Here is a 19,768-nt window from a genome sequence, read left to right as displayed (position 1 = left end):
GAGTTTCTATTTCTTTCTTTCCTATTTCAAGTACACTCTTCTTTCCTACTGTAAGTACACTTTTAGTTTCTCTTTAAAGGATGTAAGGCCGTAGAGCCCCCCAATGATTCCGCTATTGAATAAAAATTTGTCTTCTGCTGCCTCTTTGTTCTGGCCTCAGGGGGATTCAGAATACTTTGTTGCGGGATGCAACAACCCTTGGTGAGATGCTAAGGTAGGATTGGTGGGATTCCAATCAAGTTCCAGGTGAGATGCTTGGTTCATATCCATCTATCTTTCTTCCATTCTTCTTCATCTTATCTACCATCAAATCATGTTAGTATTTTTAAGTTTCTATTTTGTTCTTATGCATACCCTACTTGCTGGAATTTCAGTTTCTTTATAGTTACATCTGAGATTTCATATTTGACAATCGGACTACATTCTAAACACACCCATGGTTTCAAAATTTGATCTTGTTGCTGTTTTCTTAGAATCCTACTACAAGTTAGATTCTTAATTTTACCTTAATCTAAGACCAGATTTGATTTTTGGTTTCAGATTAACATCGTAATACCCTTGTTAAATTCTGTTACTGTTTTGAATCACTTTTAATCATTGGTCCGAGTTCTTAAAGTCCTGCAATCGGTATTCGATTCTGGAAACCTGTTTCAAGTGTCCTATTCCTAATAGGACACCTCCATAATTCCAGATCTCACCATTATATTTTGAGGAGTTATTCTTCTCCATATAATTGACCTTCGACCAGATTTTGGGTTAAATCAGAACCTGGATTATCTGTTATTATAAATCTCTTGAATTCTGGATTCTAAACCAGTCACTGCGATTCTGGCTTCTTTGTGTTCTATTACTTAGTGACCTTAGGGAACTAGAAACCCATCAATCAGGTCCTTCTGCAACCTGGCAAATCATTTCCAGACCCTCAAAATTAACAGAAAATTTAGTGCTTAAGTGGAATTTAAAAGGGGGGGGGGGCAAACTCAAGCTAGGCTTTTGGACTTCTCAGGAAACAATCTTGAATAAGATTATGAAGCAGACAACGTCACTGACCAGAAGAATATAGCTTTCTAAACAAATTCCATCTGCAATTATAGATGTAAGGTCAGGAATAGGATTTCAAGTAAGAAAACAGGAAAAATGTTAAGACGAGCCCATTAATAAATCCAGTGAGGTGGAATTGATTTATGAGATTACCCAAGGCCTATTATTGTACCAAGTTTGGAATAACTGGTGTTCTACAGCTGGTTTCAAGTTTTCTTGAAAAACAAAGTTTACAGCAAAACAATTCTACCCCTTTTTGCACTTCTTCCTCATAGTTCAGCCCAGAAATCTCAAACCATAGGCCGTAATACATACAATTATCTTCCCAAAAGCTTAAACAAGTGAGCACTTGAGAGTTCTTGAAGAAATGGAATTCAGCAATCCCCCTCTGCCGTGACATAATGTTTGCTTGACCCCCTTGTAAACTATAAATAAAGTCACCCACTCACAAGTATAGGCATCTCACCCTCCCAACTGCATCTCACAGCACAGCATGGTTTCAAAACCAAAACTCTCTCTTCTTTTTTTTTTCTTTCAATTCATTGGCTATAGAATCCAGCCACATCCTTGTATTTATAAATTTGAAAATCGATTACAGAATTCTAGATGTTTTCCTAACTAAAAACAATTACAGAGCAACCCAATCCTAATCCAATTAGTTAAGAGATAAAGAATACTAAAAAAAGGAAACTACTAATAACCTATAAAAAGAAACTAATCTCTAGCTTATAAACCCCCCACGCAAAATATAAAAAAACATCCTACCATATAGGACTAATAAAGTAATAAGGCTGTGAAATCCTCCTCCTGCATGGCCAATTAAATAATGTAGAACCAAGTCCCCAACTACTCGACTAGGAACCCAACTCTACAGCAGGATCGATAAAGTATGGTCTGTAGATGATTAGACCAGCAGGGTTCTCAATCGGCAATAGCAGCAGCCTTCAAATAGCAACCGAACAATGCTTCCCAACACTGGAATCAAGCCTTTGAATGGCCTTCAACAGATTCTTAAAATTCAGAACAGAATACTCACTGAGATCAATGAAAAACAAGAAGAAAATAGAAGATAGAAAAGATAGGATAGGATTGGATCAAGCATCCCACTCTCACCTGGGTCTCTCACCCACTCACAAGCATAGTTTAAAAACTCGCCAAGACCTCGGCAAGATCTCGGAAATCTCAACTTGGAAGAGACGAAACATCATACGAAACATTGGACTTGCAATTCAATCAAAACAACCAAGATTTTGGCGAGATTTCGATACTGTTTGTACCATCTTGCCGAAATGATACAAACCCCTTTATAAAATGACCAGAACTCTAGCTTTGACTTAGAAATTTCGAACTCATTTCTTCTGCTTTCGTGGGTTTCGACCTGGAGAAGAGGGGAAAGCTTGGAATCTTTATTTTTTTTGCCACATCACCATTCAATACTACTAGGATACACTATTGGGGGTTGACACATTACTATGAAGAGATCAATTGCTGCAAACTAGGGAAGATTTGGCACATTCAACTATTTCAGGTAAACTTCACAAGGGTTCGACGTTTACTGCCAACCAAGGGTGCAAATCCAAAACACCAAATTGGGTGCTTTTTCCCAATTTGAAGATTTAAATATGTATATTAAGCCTATAACAAGCTTCCCCTAAAGTTTCAGAGCCAACTATGGCCATTTGCCCACCGAAACATCAAAACGAAACAACAAAAACTGCACCGTCTCGCCGAGATTTCAGTTGTCTTGACGTGGTCGAGACACCGAAACGAGACGAGTTTTTAAACTATGCTCACAAGTATAGGCATCTCACCCTCCCCACTGCATCTCACAGCATAGCATGGTTTCAAAACCAAAACTATCTTCTTCTTTTTTCAATTCGTTGGCTATAGAATCCAGCCACATCCTTGTATTTATATATTTGACAATTGATTACAACATTCTAGATGTTTTCCTAATTAAAAACAATTACAAAGCAACCCAATCATAATCTAATTAGTTAGGAGATAAAGAATCCTAGAAAAAAGAAAACTACTAATAACCTATAAAAAGAAACTAATCTCTAGCTCATAAACCTCCCATGCAAGATATAAAAACTTCCTAAAATCTAGGACTAATAAGGCTGTGAAATCCTCCGCCCTCATGGCCAATTAATCTTCAATCTTTATCTCCAAGCTAGCTGGCTGTGGGGCCCACACGATCTGGTCATTATCTCCTCCTTAACCAGCAACGAAATCTGGGAAATAACGGCTGGCATAGGCTACTCGATATGGATTTGAATAAACACAGAATTTGGGGCAGATACAGCCCTGCCTTAGCCCAACCGAGAGTCCTTGCTGCATCACTGACATTCTATTTAGAACAATAAGGATCCGATTCTTTGTTCTTCACTTCTTCTTTAAACCCATTTGGAGGAATGTAACTCCAACAAAATTGATGTCCTAGGATAAGTTTGGTATTAAAACTGGCTAAGTGCTTTCAGGTAACCCTCCATGGAAGCAGTTACTTGATTGCTACTTATCAAATGAATAGAAATAGCATTCAATAAGCCTTACATAAGAGAGGTTATTATGGTCCTCTACCTTGGTTTTGTTTTCTTCATTTTTACCAATATCTTTCTTTCCTTGCCTTTGTAGTCTACAATATTTACCCATTGAAGGGAAAACCAAAAGGTAAAAAGAGTCATGAGATGAATACGTTCCATTTTTCATATTTCTTCTTGTTGGAGGCCTCTCTAGTTTTTCCTAACCTGTGTAAAGTTCCCATGGTTCCAATTGTTTAGTTCTTTCTCCATGTTACCAATACTGCCCTATGATGTCCAACTAAAACACAATCAACAAAAGAAGGGTACTTGGAAAACACTAGATTATGACTTCAAAGAGTCGTATTCTTCCTATGACACATTTACTACTAATGACAAATTATTTCTGGTGGGTTACTTGATTCCCGCTCTGCTTTCCACTCTTTTAAGACCAAACTTCTATGATATCTATATTAAATTTGTTTGTGCATTATATACAACTTATAAAGTTTAATGGGTAAATCTCCGCACTAGTAATATCCTTATTATATAATATTGATAAGGGTAAAAAAAAATCTAATAACGGATCACGGATGTCATTAACGGACCACAAGACCCTGAAATTGCAATAAATAACTCTAAAATGTAATGAACAGATTCGATTACCTCAAGCTCAGACACTTATACACATCTGCAAATGATGATGCTAGATTTGAACAGGTATCAATCAAGCAGAGATTAAATGATGAAATTAAGTGAAAACCATAAAAATTATTCTGATGTCCATGAGTCAATCATCATGCTAGAGATGAGCAAAACTCATGAAACATGTTATAGTGCAAGAAGCTTCAAATGATTACACTAATACTAATGTTACTCAATATAGTGCTAAACCCGAAAAGAATCAAACTGCCGTAGTCCAAGTCTACATGATTATTGGATTTAAAAATTATATTTATACATATTGCCTTTCAAATCAAATAACCTGAACTCTTCGGGGTCCTAAATCTCAAATTAGTTAAGTTATTTCCCTTGCCACTTACTAATTTCAAGTTTGATTTGGCATCTCACAGAGCCTTCAAAAAAAACTGAAAGAAGATAGTTGAAGTGTTTAGACCGATTTCAGCTCAGTAATAGCAAAATATCGAGAACAATTAAATTCAATATAAAGAAAACATATATATGGTTCGACATTTAACAATTTGCTCAAAAGAAAAAATGCAATGAAATATGTTCGGACATTAATGAAAATCAAGCCGTGTCATCAACCAAATGGTTTCAACAACTGTTAACAAAAATCTATTGGCGTATAACGACGCCCATCTTCTCATACTAAAATTTTTAAGCAGAATGGATGTTTTATGCATCGAACAAGGTCACGAAATGAACTTCTGAGATACAGACGGTCCATAGTCCATAAGCAATTACGAACGCCCAAAAACAATTTTGGGTATCCAACGATCGAAGAACACGATATGAAAAGAAGATTATAAAGAACGTAGATCACTCACAGTGGTTTGAGATTCTTCACGAGATATCCAGTTAATGACGACTCCTCAAATTTCATATCCTCAATCATTCCTCTTCATCGTCTATGACCAACCGCAACGAAGACGAATCCCTACAACACCATTAGCTGATAATGCAACTTGCAGAACTGAATCAAAACACTATTTATGAGACAATTATTGGAACTTCTCTTGAGAGCTTTACTGTAAGACCCTGGTAGGGTTTTTTCTAAGCTATTTCTTCTCCATTTGGGAAGAAGCTTAGAGGGATACCGGATATGGGATATTTCTCTCTCTTCTTTTTTTTTTGGTTTAATTCTTCTCTCTTCCTTTGTTTTCTTTTTTTTTGTTCCCCTAGGGCTCGGGGCTCCGACTGTTGGCCCGTTTATGAGCCGAAGAGAAGAATAATAACACATAAATAAAAATGAGAATTTCATTAAAAAAAGGAGGCTAGGAGTGTCAAAACTCAGACCACACCGGTTGAGCCCAAAACCGGACCATAAAATCGACAATGTCCAACTAAAAATGATCGAAATATAAACCGACCTTGACCCAATCTATAATCCTTATTTTTTTTTATAGAGAACTAAAAACTGAAACTTAACTAAGGAATATACATTGTTTTTCACATCAAAAAATCTGCCTATTACGTCTGGTGGAGATGGCAAGATCATTTGTTACTGTAATGAAAGATATATCCTTCTACATAATATGTACATGTGAGAAAGATTTCAAAATAGAGTGAATACTCCACAAAAATCAATCCAGATGTCAAGATTGACGCCATCCCATTCTCCTAGTTGATTTAAACTTGTAAGCAGTCCCCCTGCTTAAACCTCTTGCATCGTTCTTGTACATCCAAAGTCCACACAAGCAGAGATTAAATTGATGATAAATTGCAATACAAGCCCAACCTGCTTCACTAGATTCTTCAATGAAGCTCCCATCACAAAATAATAGAATCAGGGTGTTGGCATAGTAGAATAGGAGGAAAAAGGAAGGAGACCCAGTTCTAAGGTCCATCGGGTCCATCGGGTCCATCAGTTAATGTTGGGTCCATCAGTTAATGTTGTACATAATGGCATGCGGATTAGGAGAAGAATGAGAGAAAATACATTGATTCCCAACACCTCAAAGAAAGTAGTAGGTGATAGAAAAGATAGAAAAAAAAAACATCTTATCAATGGAAGAAAGGTACTTGAGAATGCCGAATGTTTCAAAAGTTCAAAGAGAGATTGAACGAGACAATACTGCCAATCAATTTCCCGTTTAGACCCACACAAAAATACATAGAATCTCAATATCAATGAAATGGCTAAGTATATCCCTAGTTGCAAGACCCTTATTCATCAATTTCCATAAAAACATCTTAAATTAGGATGAACCTTTAGTATCCAATTGAGATTCCAAAGCGATTGCCCACACTCTCAGGTACATGATCCAGAAGAAAAAGCCAAACAGAAGGTTCTAGCCGTCAACTTTGTTAGAATCTCATTTTTTGCATAAAGACAATAGACAAAGTCATTATGTGGGTTGGTAGCCAAAGGAGTTTTAGTGATTAAAGAGGAGACCTCAGGAGGGAATATGGCAGAAATTAGGGAGGAGTTTCAAAATCTGAAACATTATTAAAAAGAGGAATAGAGTTGATAACAGATCCAATAAAGATGTGTAGCCACAAGGGAAGTCATGAGTCTTCCCATATTGAGATTGAAGCCCCAATACCAACTTTCCAAAAGATCATCCGATGCAAACAGGGAATAATGTAGGATATACTCTTCCAAACCCAAGTACCTCTCTTCGGGACAAATTTTTTACTAATAAGATTAGATCACGGAACGCATACTTGGCCTTATGAACCCTACTCCATAAGCTAACAGGAGTATTGATAAGCCTCCAGCCTAGCCTCAATAATAAAGATTCATTATGAATATAATTCATTCTAAAACATATGAATATAATTCATTCTAAAACATAAACCCCCTAATTTTTTTTTTTGGCTTATGCATAGAACACCATGAAATTAATGACAATTTTTCCCTCCATGGAATCCCTTTCAAAAAACGAGCAGAAATAGAATCTAACATAGAGAAAATAAATTTAGGAAACAAAAACAAGAAATTTAAAAAGTGGGCATAGAATCAAGAACATATTTGAATAAAACAAATCTGCTCGCCAGTGCCAGAAGAGAAGCTTTCCAATTACTAAGCCTACTTTGAATTTTAGATACAATATTACAAAGGGAATGTGATTTAGCCCGAGCTAATAATAAAGGAGAGCAAAGATAAGTAGATGAGGATGTCATCTCATTCATGCCTAATTGTCTACAAGTCTGAGATTTCAAGTTTGGAGGAATATTCTTACTACAAACAATTCACTTTTGGTGCAATTTTTATACAAACTAGTGAGATCATTGAAAAGACGAAGAACAACTTGAATAGTATATACATCCTCTAAATTTGCTCAGCAAAATATGAATGCATCACTAGCAAATAAAAGATGAGTGATTTCAGGGGTAGATCTAGTAATCTTATAAGTAAAAATCAAAATCAAGTCATTTATTATATGGGTTCCAGTTTGTAAAATCAAACCATTTATTTAACAATTTTGGTTTCCCGCTTTGTAAACGATTTCAATTTCACAAATTTAAATGGTTGCAGTCTCGGTTTGGTTATTGGTTTTAAGGTAATAGGTTCATAAACCTAACCGACTAATAAACAATTTCAATTTTAAAATCAGAATCGAACCTTTTATTAAATGGTTTATCATTTTTAGTTTACATGGTTCAATACGATTTTGGTAAATGATTTCGATTTGTTTACAGCGCCCTTAGCTTCAACCCTCAACTCTAAAAGCCAACAACAATAAATATGCTGAATCGAGCCATTTTCATATTCCGAAAATCAGATTCTAGGGAGGCATGCTGCATGCCACGGTTGCCACCACTGCAAATTAGATTCTAAATTCTTGGAAAGAAGAGGAAAGGTTATATGAAGCATGGAAAATTTTTCTATACTTTCCTGAATTTAAATTCTATTTACTCAAAATCCCTTATTAGTAATCGCACCTTTGATTCCCTCGAAAAAGTGAATTCTTACCTCTTATCTCAAAATCACCAAATTACCCCTCCTATTAACATATTAACCTGTTCTGATTATGAACTTGATTATTTTCGTTGTTTTCTTATTTAATTTCTCCTCCTCTTCCACGGAAACAATCCAAGATGGTCTATCCCTCACCTCACCCTCCCCTCAGCAGTCTCGTGCTTGAAGATACACATAACTAATTAGGCCCAACCAAAACCAGCTAGTTGACACCACTAAATTCGTAACAAGGTGCTTTGTGGAGTTTTGTGTAAATTTTGTATATGGAGCGTGTTAATCAGTGACCAATGACTTAGTATAACCACACCATCAATCTAAATAGGTAGAGGGTTGTTTGAACAATTGGCATAGAGAAATGCACCAATGAGATGTGTTAAATCTGTATCATATATTTAAGGACAGCAACTCATTTCAGGTAAAGAAAAGAGATAGACGAGAGACTCGATGGGAGATGGATCCCACACCCCATGGAAGGTTCAGATCTGTCTCCACCGTCTGTCTCCATGTGGGTAGCTGAACTCGATACTGAAGTGCTAGCATAGCTTCGGCCGAGTCGATCACGAGCAAGCAAGCGACGAGATCTACCGAGTTGACGGTTCCAAACTTGCCGAGAAGTCAATAAGTTAGAGCGGTGAAGAATGAATAGTTAGGAGTCGCCTATTTATAATCCTTGGGTTTCTTGATCCAACGGCCGACCGGAGATCAACATGATCCAACGGCCCCGCATCAAAGGACGTTTGAATTCCCGAGCCCGCCATAATGACTCTGCTGCGCGTGGCACGGACACCCAACCGTCGGATCGTGCAACGTCCAAATCCGCGACAATAAATAATCTCGCCCAACCGCAATAATCTTCGGAAAAGCGCCAGAAACTTCACTCATCAACGCCGAGCCGACACCGATGAGTGGGGGGCTGTGATGAGGCATAAAACACCCCACCTATCGAGGCTACCACGTGGCCGACCCGACCTCGTCCCGAGAATCGAGTTGGGCCGAAGCAGAAATTGGGCCGACCCCATATCCAATAAGTCACCCGACAAAGCCTGTTTTGAGCAAGCTAGCCGGTGGTGAGGCCGAGATTATACGGTCAGCCATAGACACCTAGCCGAGCTCATGGCCGAGACCAACCTCCCGAGCTCGACCTCCATTGCCGACCCCATGGGCCGACCTCGTAGGCCGATTCCTCCTCCATTGAAGCTCTCATAGCCCCCACCGGGGATCTCCGACCACGTCGGCACATCCCGAGAATCACGGGATAAGGACCGAGCCACGATCCCGGCGCGACACGGAATCGCACCACACATGGACTCTTACCTTAATAAGAGTCCGACCCCAAAATAACTCTCCACTCCGCTCTACGCGAGAGAACCTTCCGAAAGAAGGACTCCTACCATACTAGGACTCTTCCAAACCATCTCATCTCCTCCTTACCCTATAAATACCGAGGTATGGAGCACTATTCCGCATCTTGCTTTCTACTACGCAGTTACGCTGTCGCGTTGGAGACCTGACTTGAGCATCGGAGAGTCCTAGGCCGAGCCACACCGACCCTCTTGCGCTCATTGCTTGGTTTTTGCAGGTTCATACACGGGCGAACCAAGCACCGGGGGTTTTCACACGCAACAGTAGCATACCCTTCTGTAGCGGCTCGGAGGACCTTTTCCCATTAATATAATATACCCAAGGCGGTTGGACATATGTACATTTTTTATTATCGCACGATTGGTTTAGTCGAACCGACCTATGTGAATCAGGTCCATCGGTCATTCTTGGTTCGCACTGGGCAGTTAATGTCAGTGGTCAGACCAGGCGGCTTAGTGAAATAAATGGCCAGCACAATCCTGGCAGAACTGGTGGTGGGTCCTACCTGGACTGATTCAGATCCCGGTTCGGTGTTTTGAATCCCTGAACAACTGGATTATGTATCTGCAGGTACGCCCATGGGACGAGGTAATCCAGAATAAATCACAAAAAACTGGTTTATATACGCCCATTGGAAGATGTACAGAAAGTTACAATACTCAGTGCTGAACAGTGAGCACAATATCAGATCCCAAAGACCATTAACAATTTCTGCAATTATTATGTATAAGCAACGACAAACAATCAACAAACGTAGCAGGTCCAGTGAAACACCTTCAACCAAATAGAGTCCATAACAAAGAAATAGTAGTTCACTTTATACAAAACAGGTCAAGAACGTCACTAACATACCATGTCACATTGTCACCTGCCGAACCAACCTTTCTGGGGCTGTACTTCACCCCCACCATTCATCAGCTTATCCAGCACCACATTCAGGTCGACTGACTGTCCATTCTCCGTCAATTTCCTCACTGTTGCCCTCACCTGGTCCCTTGAGAATCCCATCATTGACACCTTCTCAATCACGTCATCAATTGGGACTCTGTTACCAGTACTGCCAGAACTTGAGTTACCACCATCACTGGTGGCAGTTGGCAATGCATGCGGTAATATCTGAGCAGTTGGTAGACATGGGTAATTGCTTCCACCACTTGGGGCTGAAAAAGAAGAAGAATGTTGAGTTGGTTTCAGCATTGAGCTTCCATAGTGAGAAGGTGACCCACTGTAAGAGTAGGAATCATCATAGTTAGGCACAGAAGTTTGGCCATATCCTGGGGGAAACCCTGAACTGGGTTTGCTCGAAGGAGGTTCATAAGCATTGGCAGGAGGACCATAAAATTGTTGGGGTGGAGGAGCCCCAGTAGGTGGCTGAGTCATTGATGGTGATTGGCGGATGCTTGGAGGGTAACTCTGAGATGGCATGTAGGAGGCTTCTTCAGTATGGTGGCTTAAAGGAGGTTGGAGTTGTGGAGGATGGACAGGGCCCATAGGTGGGAGCTGTGGAGGAGGCTGAGGTGGCTGAGAGTATTGTGGAAGCTGAGGAGTTGGCTGATAGTGTTGAGGTGGTGCTTGAGGTGGGGGTTGGGACTGTTGAGTTGGAGGTAATTGATATTGCTGATGTATGGCCTCAAGTGTTGTCTGACCAGGGTGTGGGTAGTAGAGTTCTTGCGGTTGGTTGGAGGGGTTCTGGTTCTGGGGCAGTTGAGTAGGAAGCTGAGCTGGAGGAGTCTGATGGCTAGGAGGTGGAGGTGGTGGAGCATTAGGAGGAGGGAGAGCAGGAAATGGTTGAGTTGGTTGTTGGAGAGCAGCAACTGGTGGGAGTGGCTGGTGAGACTGTTGAGGAGCAGAAGCTGCTTGCTGCACAGGATCTGTGTGGACAGTAGCATTCTGGTTTTCAGGTTGCTGCTCTGCCCTAGATACTTGCAGCTTCATTAGCTGCAGCTGGGCCTCAGCTATTTCTTGCTTATCCCTTACCACTTGTACACTAGTTTGTACCTGCAGCGGATTGATGATATACAATACTACGTATCAAAGAATGATCGAGGAACCAATGCATATAAGAGGCCAAAATGCAAATTTCAGTTTAACTGTTCTCACAAACCAATAAGAAAGCCTCCTAATTAGGGAATGAACAAAAGAAACATCCAATACAAGTACTTTCACAAAGTTTTTATAATATATTCATCCCAGCCTCAAATAACAAGCCTTAACCTGACATTCAGGGGGGGAAGGGTTCAGTTAAATATAAACCTTAGCGAAGGGGCCAAGGAGAATTAGCTGCAACCAAAGCTTGTTAAGGCTAGCCCATTCATGCAGCTTCATTGTCACCCATATACCCAATTAAATTACACATCTAAGAACACCTAATTCCAACAGATAACACAGGCTGAAAATGAAACCACATCAAGCATCCAACCCTCTCAATCATCTCCTAGACTATCAATCCATTCAATAACATCAGGCAGTCAGCTACCTCGACAACATGCAACACTTTGAGGTTGAATTAACAAAAAATTTTGCAGAGTTGTCTAAATTTATTACAACTACCTAGGCTACAGAAAAAGATATATGAAGCCAAAACTAAACCAACCACATGTTAAGTGGACCTTAGTTCGATGCAAGCTAAAAATTCCACACAAACTCCCAGATATCAATTGCACAAACAGAATGTATATGAGATGCTAGCTTGGTTAATTGGAAATGACTGTGAGTTTGATGAACACAGACTTGGATTATAAATCACCATTCAACAAATAAACTGTTCACCCAGAAAAAGTTGTTGCCCATATTCACCATAGTATCAGCCCTTAAGAACTATTCTGTAACTGTCATGTTCAAAATTTTTTACTTCTTTCACCTCCTTTCCAGGTTTCGATTCAACATAGTAGTTTAAAATCATGTGATTTAGGATGCACAATGTTGCTATGGTCTCGCTAATTAAAAAGCAAGAATGGAGAACAATGTGAGAGTGGTTAAGAGCATCAGGGACAGGGAAAGATACCTCTCTTAGAATATTCTCCAGCTGCCTCAATTTTCCATCGGTGCTACCATGGTTATTTCCTACCGATACTTTCAAATCATCAACAGAATTCTCAAGGTGACGAGTTCTGCTCTCCAGCTGTGATAATCTTGCACTAACTCCTTCCAACACCTGCAGCAAATTATCGGCATGCTTTTTCATTGTTCGATCAATCTCAGAAACCGTTGCTGCATCATACGCACTCCGATCTGTCTCCAGGGAAACTTTAGCAGATTCATTAGGGTCTGAAGAAACATAATTCTGCATAGACAATGTAAGAACAAACAAGAGATTCATAAAACTTGACAACTGCAATAGACTAAGAGAAGAAGAAAAAGAAGAACATAAATACTTCTCAAACCACATTGGAACTAACAATTCAGCAGATGTTGCACAGTTGTCAATATATAACCCAGCAAGGAATCTTTAACAAAACAGCATCGTAATGAGTAGTACACACTAAAAGAATTTTCACATACTTAAGGAAGTGTCAACATCCAATGTTTAGTTAACCTTCCCCTTACCCAATATCAATTTGCGTTTGTTGCATATGGCTACAACAACCCACTCAAGCTAAAAATCTACCATTTATTTCTAATGGAATACACAAATCACACAACACTTCAGAAGCACCTTCAAAATCCATTCACCCAGTTCTAAACTTCTAATTATATAGGCATCATCATTTTCAATCTTTCCCTCCTCAATGGATGGAACAAGACAACGAAAATGGCTGTTCTAGATATCAGTCAACAATCTTAAGCACCAGTTTGTTATTTATTAAAATTTGCACTATATATTCTGCATTTTCATTTAGACTATGTTAAAACTTTGTGATTTGGAACTTGGAAGTATCCATCCATAATTCCAAATAAGCATTTAGAATCAAAACCTTATCATCAGCAAGCAGAAAAAAAAACATGGAACTTCATACTACATGCCAAAGTCGAAACATCCATATTCATGCAAATGGGTACCGGGCCCAATGCTAATTTCCAGGAATGAACATATTCATATCCTCCCCAATTGTTCCCAAATTGTGTCAAGATTGCTTTTCAAAATATTGACCACAAGAGCTCAGCAATAAAGCCAAGTCATTCAAACTCATAACCCATATCAATCAAATACATGCACCAAAATTATGAGTTGCCAACAAACCACAAACAAGATCTATAAAAGACAATCAATTTACTATACAAGGATATTCATCAGATGGAAACAACGACATTAGACTCCCAAATGTACAAGTTCCAGTTCCAAGACTAAAGGCATTTTACACATAATTGCACACATCCATACACAAACCTTGACAAACAGGTGGGAGATTAATATATGCTAAAGATAAACATCTTGCTACCATCTAATATTAGATATAGAGGGAATGACCATATTAAGATTCCTCATATATGACTTCTTGCAATAATCAGGCAGCATTTTTTGCCTTATCATAACTGAACCACAAGCCATTCCAAGAGAAAGGTTGTCAACAGGCAAACCTCTCAAAACTCTACCAGGATCCCAGCCAACTTCAGACTTGAATCTGGAACAAATTAATTAGGATAGAGGGAATTATAACTGGATCAGCTCTAACTTTGATCAACCAATGGCCCCCTACCTACTAGAGGATTAGGCAACTTAGTTTTATCATTTCTAGGGTACCAAATCATTGCAGGTTAGGGCATACACCACCTGCCTGGTCTACTAGCCAGATGGTGCCAAGCAGCCACCTACAAACATCTAGGTCACCTCGAACTGTCGAGTGGACCAGACCCGACTATTAAGCGGTGTTTGACCTTATTTTTTTAATTGCACAAATGTTTCTTCTTTTACTTCTGTTTTATTCCTTTCTCTCGTTTGCTTTTTCTATATTTTCTATTGAAAGTGTAAGAAGAGGGTTCCAATATCTGTGTTCTGTATTATGAATGGGTTGTCATTGTTGACTTCATAGTTGTCAAGGCGTCCAGGCCCCATGGTCAATTTGGGAGCCTTGGATGCCTTGTTGGTGTTGCCTTGATTTTGGACCCTCTCCAACGCCTTGGGTCGTCTAGACGCTGTGACAACAATGGTTGACTTGTTGTATTATGCTCTATTTTCACTGCTACAGAAACTGATTTCATAGATCAATTTGTTTATAACTACACTCCCCCCCCCCATTTAACATTTTAACTTTTAGTGTTTTAAACAAAGAATAAAAAATCCAAAGGCCTCAATTTTAGGACCACCGGAAATTGTGTCTTAGATTTCCAATGAACACAAGAAGTTTGGTGAAAGGTCATATGTTTGTTCATTTAACATGATTTCAAAGTGTATCCAGTCACTTTTCCAATAAAGATAAAGGTCCTGCAATTCCAATACGTTTTGTGAAAGTACAGCAAATTAAAGGCCATGATAACCAGTTATTGGGGAATTTCTAGTTTTGGGCATCATATTTTAATTGGATAATGATTTCATTTTAGAGTTTCTGCATATTAATTGGGTTTGATACTTTCTAAATTCAGTTTCTTCCCTTTTCTTTTAGCAAGTCTGATGTAATAAGCTTTTTAAAGTGTATATCAAGCACTAGGGTTGTAGGATGTCTGGATTACCATATTCCTTATTCTAATCGAGATACTTACCTTCTCTGTGTCTCCCTTTATATTTGTAATTAATTTAAGTCCTAGTTAGTCTATGATTAGTCTAGTCCTAGTCCTAGTTCGGTTTCCTATTGTAAGTTGTAATTATGTTTCTATTTTGGTGATTCCTAGTAAGATTAAGAATCTTTGCTTCTTTGCTGAATCTATATAAATAAAAGCCTTGGGGAGGGGGGGGGGGAGGACTGCTAGTTCAATCTATTATTTCTAAACAGTCCCCCTTTCTCTCCTCCATCTCTTCTCTTCTCCATTCTCTTGGTTCTGTTGTTTAGGGTTCTATTCTGCTACAAAACTAATTAGTGAATGTGGATTTACTAAGTATCAAAACATTATAGTCAAAATAATGCAAAGGCTACAGCCAAAGAGGGTAAATGGTGTAATAAGTTTGATTTAGTGATTGAAATGCCATTTTTTTTCTCTGCTGCTGCTCGTCTCTTTTTTTTTTTTTTTTTTTTTTTTGTTCTCTGCTGCTCTTGCGGTTCTTGCCCTTGAGTTCTTGTGCTAGATCATAGGTGAATTACAGCCCATCTAGTTATCCACCTTTTTATTTTTTTGTATGTATGTGTGCAGTTATTTCTCTCCAAATAAAATGGAAACTAATGTTTAGGCCTAGTGGCAAACAGCCTGTGCAATACTTTAATGCTGTCTCACACCAGTAATTCCTACTTATTCCCCTCTCCTCCCGACTCTATATTTGGGGGTGTGTGTGAAAAGTAAGGGCTTAGGCTAACTACCAAAGCAGAGGTTGCTTTTACCATTCTTATTTTTGTTCCCACTAAGAACAGCAGCTAAAGCCTTTATTCCAAACACCATAACAGCCTAAACCCAACCTTGCAAACTTTACCTATCACTTCGGCATTGGTTCTGCTGGTAGCCTGGCCAGTTTGTCTAGAAAACCGGGTGGTTAAACCTTTCCCAAAACTACCTCTACTTCTAATTCACAACATATATGATATACAAAAGTCAAAACGTGTATTAGCCCAATTAACACATTATTGCATATGCACGTAATGGTCAATTGTCCATGTTAGCTCTATTATATCATTGTCCAACTACTTTAACATAACTAGTAGTGCATAAAAATTTTTTGGCCAGCGCAACTACATGTCACATTGTAATAACAAATATATTAAATGATATTGAAATTTCTTAAACTAGGTCTTGGGGCTTGTCAACCATATTTTTATTGGGATTTGGTCTGCATCCAATTCAAATATTACGTCGAAGGATACACCTATATTCAATTCGATTGATATCATGCCCATCTATTCAAAATCTGAATATTAATTGGTCAAACAGAGCATATACTCAATCCAATTAATAAGCAATCCAATCAATATGACATATATACCCTCACAGAATCCATACGTTGAAACTATAAATATAACTCAAGGGGTATCCTTTATTTGTTATTACAAAATTTGTAAGGCTCCACCAGAAATTGTTTTTAATCATTAGTATAAAGAAGTCGGTCTTAAGGAAAATAAACACGAATGGAAAAGGCAAGAATGTGTATTGTCTGATTTTTTAATGTTTTAACTAGATATCCAATATTCTTTTCAATATTAGGATATCAAAAGCATTCAAATACAGATGGGTAATTTACACTTTGGGTCCTCCATATTGCAAATACCGTGATTTAGGTCTCTCTACTCAGACAACATAGCTTGGGCAGGAATAGCCAAAGTAAAATGACTAAATAGAGCATCTTATATCACCCTATTGTGAATCCCAAACTTGCCTTCCTCCACCCATTTGCTCGACACAACGCTGCTATGACTGCAAGACATCAGTGGCGACGGAGGTTGAAGGAGAAGCTCTCACGTTGGCGGCTATGGGAAGCTCAAGCTTGCACAGAGACCACCAGCATCAAATGGGTGAATGGGGACACCATTCACATCGGCAGAAGTAGGTTTCTTTCCGTCATATTTGTCTGAAAACAACCACTACTGTTCTTTCTCCCTTATATTTGGAGTCATAAAACATCGATTAAGCTTCATATGTGTTGTTTAGCATGTTTAATGAAAGAAATTCCCAAACCCTTTGTATCCAATTCCTGGATCTTAGGTTCAGGCTTTCCAGGTCTGAAAATGCATGGAACAGGTCACATATTATGATTTGCATAAACTATTACTTCCATAAAGTTGTCTGAAACTGGTCTGAACTTGCATGGACAGGCTCATTATGGCATGAAAAGGACTGAAATACGTAAGGAAAATTTCTCAGATTCATTTGGTATCACACCTCTTTTCAGAATTGGTCAACTTTCTCAGGTTCAATTGCTCTCTGGATTTCCATTTGAATATTCTGAAATTTCCTGAACATATTAACAATGCCTGTTGACAATTGGTCAAATATCTCAGGTCCATTTAGTCACTGGAATCCCATTTTAAAGTTCTGAAATTTCTTGAACAGCTTCAGAATTGTATAAACCAAGTGAAGAATTTGATCAAATTTCTCAGGTTCATTTGGTCTTCATAATTTCTTTTGAATGTTCTGAAATTGCTTGAATAGCTTCACACTTGTATTAAGAAGGTCTGTTGAGACTCACTCAACTCTGCCATTCCATTTGCATGATCCATGATCTGAATTTGCTTGAACCGCTCTGGAATTGTATTAATAAGGTCAGAACTTGCATGGACATCTCTGAAATCGCATTAACAGGTTCTGACTTGTGCGAGGGCTCCACTGGTCTATTTAAAAAGGAATGGGTTTGTGATCGCCACAATTGTCTTTCTCAAGAATATTATGTCACCTTATTACTTATACTCTGTCCTAACGTCCCACTGATTGGAGGGACCCAAAGTGGGGTTTTCACAACATGGAGTATCCAGTTTAGAAGATACCCCTAACATGGAGGACACAAGCTGTAAATTATTACACATTCATTGGATATCAGGTACCTAGCAAAATAATGGGACCAAATACAATCTACCTATATCAACTGGCACTCAAGTCTGTTAGAGTCTAAGTACCTTCTAATACATTGTTATGGTGATGAACACAAACCAATATCAATCGCTGTTACACCACTAAATTTGTTGTTTCAGAAGTTCAGCTAAGTAGGTTAGTCTAGTTTTTTTACTTTAAGGGAGAAAATCACAGGAAGACCATGATGAAAAGATATAGACTGCATACACATTTAGAGAGAGAGAGAGAGTGTGTTCAAATAGCATGAGATCCACGATACACTTCTTCTACAATATAGGATGCAATATACAGAAAGTGTCAAAGATCGACAGGAATGTCATAATGCCATGCAAATACAAGGTATGATGATAAGTAGCCAAACAACTCTATTTGTAACCTTGTCCTGGTTGTTTTTAGATTTATGAATTATAATATTCCTCTCCATTCTTTTCAACCAACTAGACACAAAATGCCTGGGAACTGCACCCACGTTTTGAAGATAACAGAGTCCTTTTCGTTTTCTTTAGACAACTTTGATCATTCATCATATCATGCACAAACAATACCGACAGTGTAAGAATCAATTCTGGAGGAGTATGCAACAAAATTCACCAACCAGCTTCAAATCTTACTCGCCAATTACGTGTATGTGGACCTACCACACACAATTGTGCTACAACTATTTGAATTTTCTAATATTATTTACCCAGAAAATAATTCCAGTGAGCCATGGTTCTCTTTTAAGTCTAAAGAAGGCAGCAGTGACTAGAAACCAGTCATGTAGTTCATTATGAATACAGAATATCATGTAATTTCAAAACATCTACCACCACGAGCAACAAATTAATTTTACAAGAATCCTCGGAAGAACAAATAAAATCCTCTTAAAATACTCTCAATGACTACACTTATACACATCAAGTCGTCAACACTTATAATGTGATGACACCTCCATTAAACCATGCCTATAATAACTACCCAAAACCAACAATACCTCAAGCGCATTACCTATAATCTCAATAACTTTTAAAAAAATGCAGCCTGACGCCAACAATTACTTAATTATTAACAAAACGATTATACTCGCCATTCAATTGCAGCAATAAATTCTCAGGGTTCATCGATGACCCCGCATGTAACCAAACAGAAAGCCCTAACAAATCAAAATATGTTAGAATATAAAAATCTTACTCTAACATTTGATGCGTTGGTCCATGAATCAGCCGAACTCCAAACCCTAGTTCCAGCAACATTGCTGCCCTCCAGATTCATCGATTGTGAAGCACCGGCGGAGCGAATCGGCATGAAATCATAGCTGGGCAGGACGTCTTCTTTCTTAGCACCACCGTTGTGTTCCTCCGGAGGATTCAAAAGCTCGAAGAAATCGTTATTCTGTGATCCTGACAGACCCATGATCTGCTTATCCATAAACTGAGAAGAATTCATCGAGCTTCGATTCCCGTAACTCGACTCTTACGGAATCAAGGTTTCTAACAATCGACACAAATCCAAACAAACATATCAGGTTGCAAGATTTCCGATTCACCTAAAAATCGAGCCGTGAAAAACGACTCTAAATTTCTTCATTGCTAAGGACTCAGGAACGTAACTCACAAGCCTTGGAATGAAAAACCTCCTCATTTTTATGACACGATGTCATCATTCGTTTTTGATC

General features: G+C 38.6%; 2 protein-coding genes across 2 annotated transcripts in view; both read right to left on the bottom strand.

The window, feature by feature from the left end:
* The window catches only part of LOC122671102 (zinc finger CCCH domain-containing protein 27-like), a 37,149-nt gene extending 31,774 nt beyond the window's left edge, over positions 1-5,375 (bottom strand). The window contains exon 1 of the mRNA XM_043868202.1: positions 5,072-5,375. Within this exon, the coding sequence (XP_043724137.1) occupies positions 5,072-5,139 (68 nt within the window). The 5' untranslated portion in view covers positions 5,140-5,375. The remainder of the gene's footprint in view (positions 1-5,071) is intronic.
* Positions 5,376-10,130: 4,755 nt separating this feature from the next.
* On the bottom strand, positions 10,131-19,713 carry LOC122671513 (velvet complex subunit B). Its single transcript, XM_043868772.1, has 3 exons — positions 19,285-19,713; positions 12,536-12,814; positions 10,131-11,529 (listed from the first exon to the last, which is right to left on the bottom strand). Exons 1-3 carry the CDS (start codon positions 19,537-19,539, stop codon positions 10,396-10,398), a joined length of 1,668 nt encoding a protein of 555 aa, XP_043724707.1. The 5' UTR covers positions 19,540-19,713; the 3' UTR covers positions 10,131-10,395.
* Positions 19,714-19,768: the final 55 nt, after the last annotated feature.

This window comes from Telopea speciosissima, chromosome 8 (assembly GCF_018873765.1).
Source record: "Telopea speciosissima isolate NSW1024214 ecotype Mountain lineage chromosome 8, Tspe_v1, whole genome shotgun sequence".
Taxonomy (NCBI): domain Eukaryota; kingdom Viridiplantae; phylum Streptophyta; class Magnoliopsida; order Proteales; family Proteaceae; genus Telopea; species Telopea speciosissima.
This window is presented reverse-complemented; position numbering and strand designations above follow the sequence as displayed.

Bases quoted from the DNA above. Each gene is read 5' to 3' on its own strand.
- LOC122671513 (XM_043868772.1), bottom strand. From the start codon at position 19,539: ATGAATTCTTCTCAGTTTATGGATAAGCAGATCATGGGTCTGTCAGGA. The intron at 12,815-19,284 runs GTAAGATTTTTA...TTGTCTATGCAG, and splicing joins CCAACGCATCAAATGTTAGA to AATTATGTTTCTTCAGACCC. The intron at 11,530-12,535 runs GTATCTTTCCCT...AATCCGCTGCAG, and splicing joins TGGAGAATATTCTAAGAGAG to GTACAAACTAGTGTACAAGT.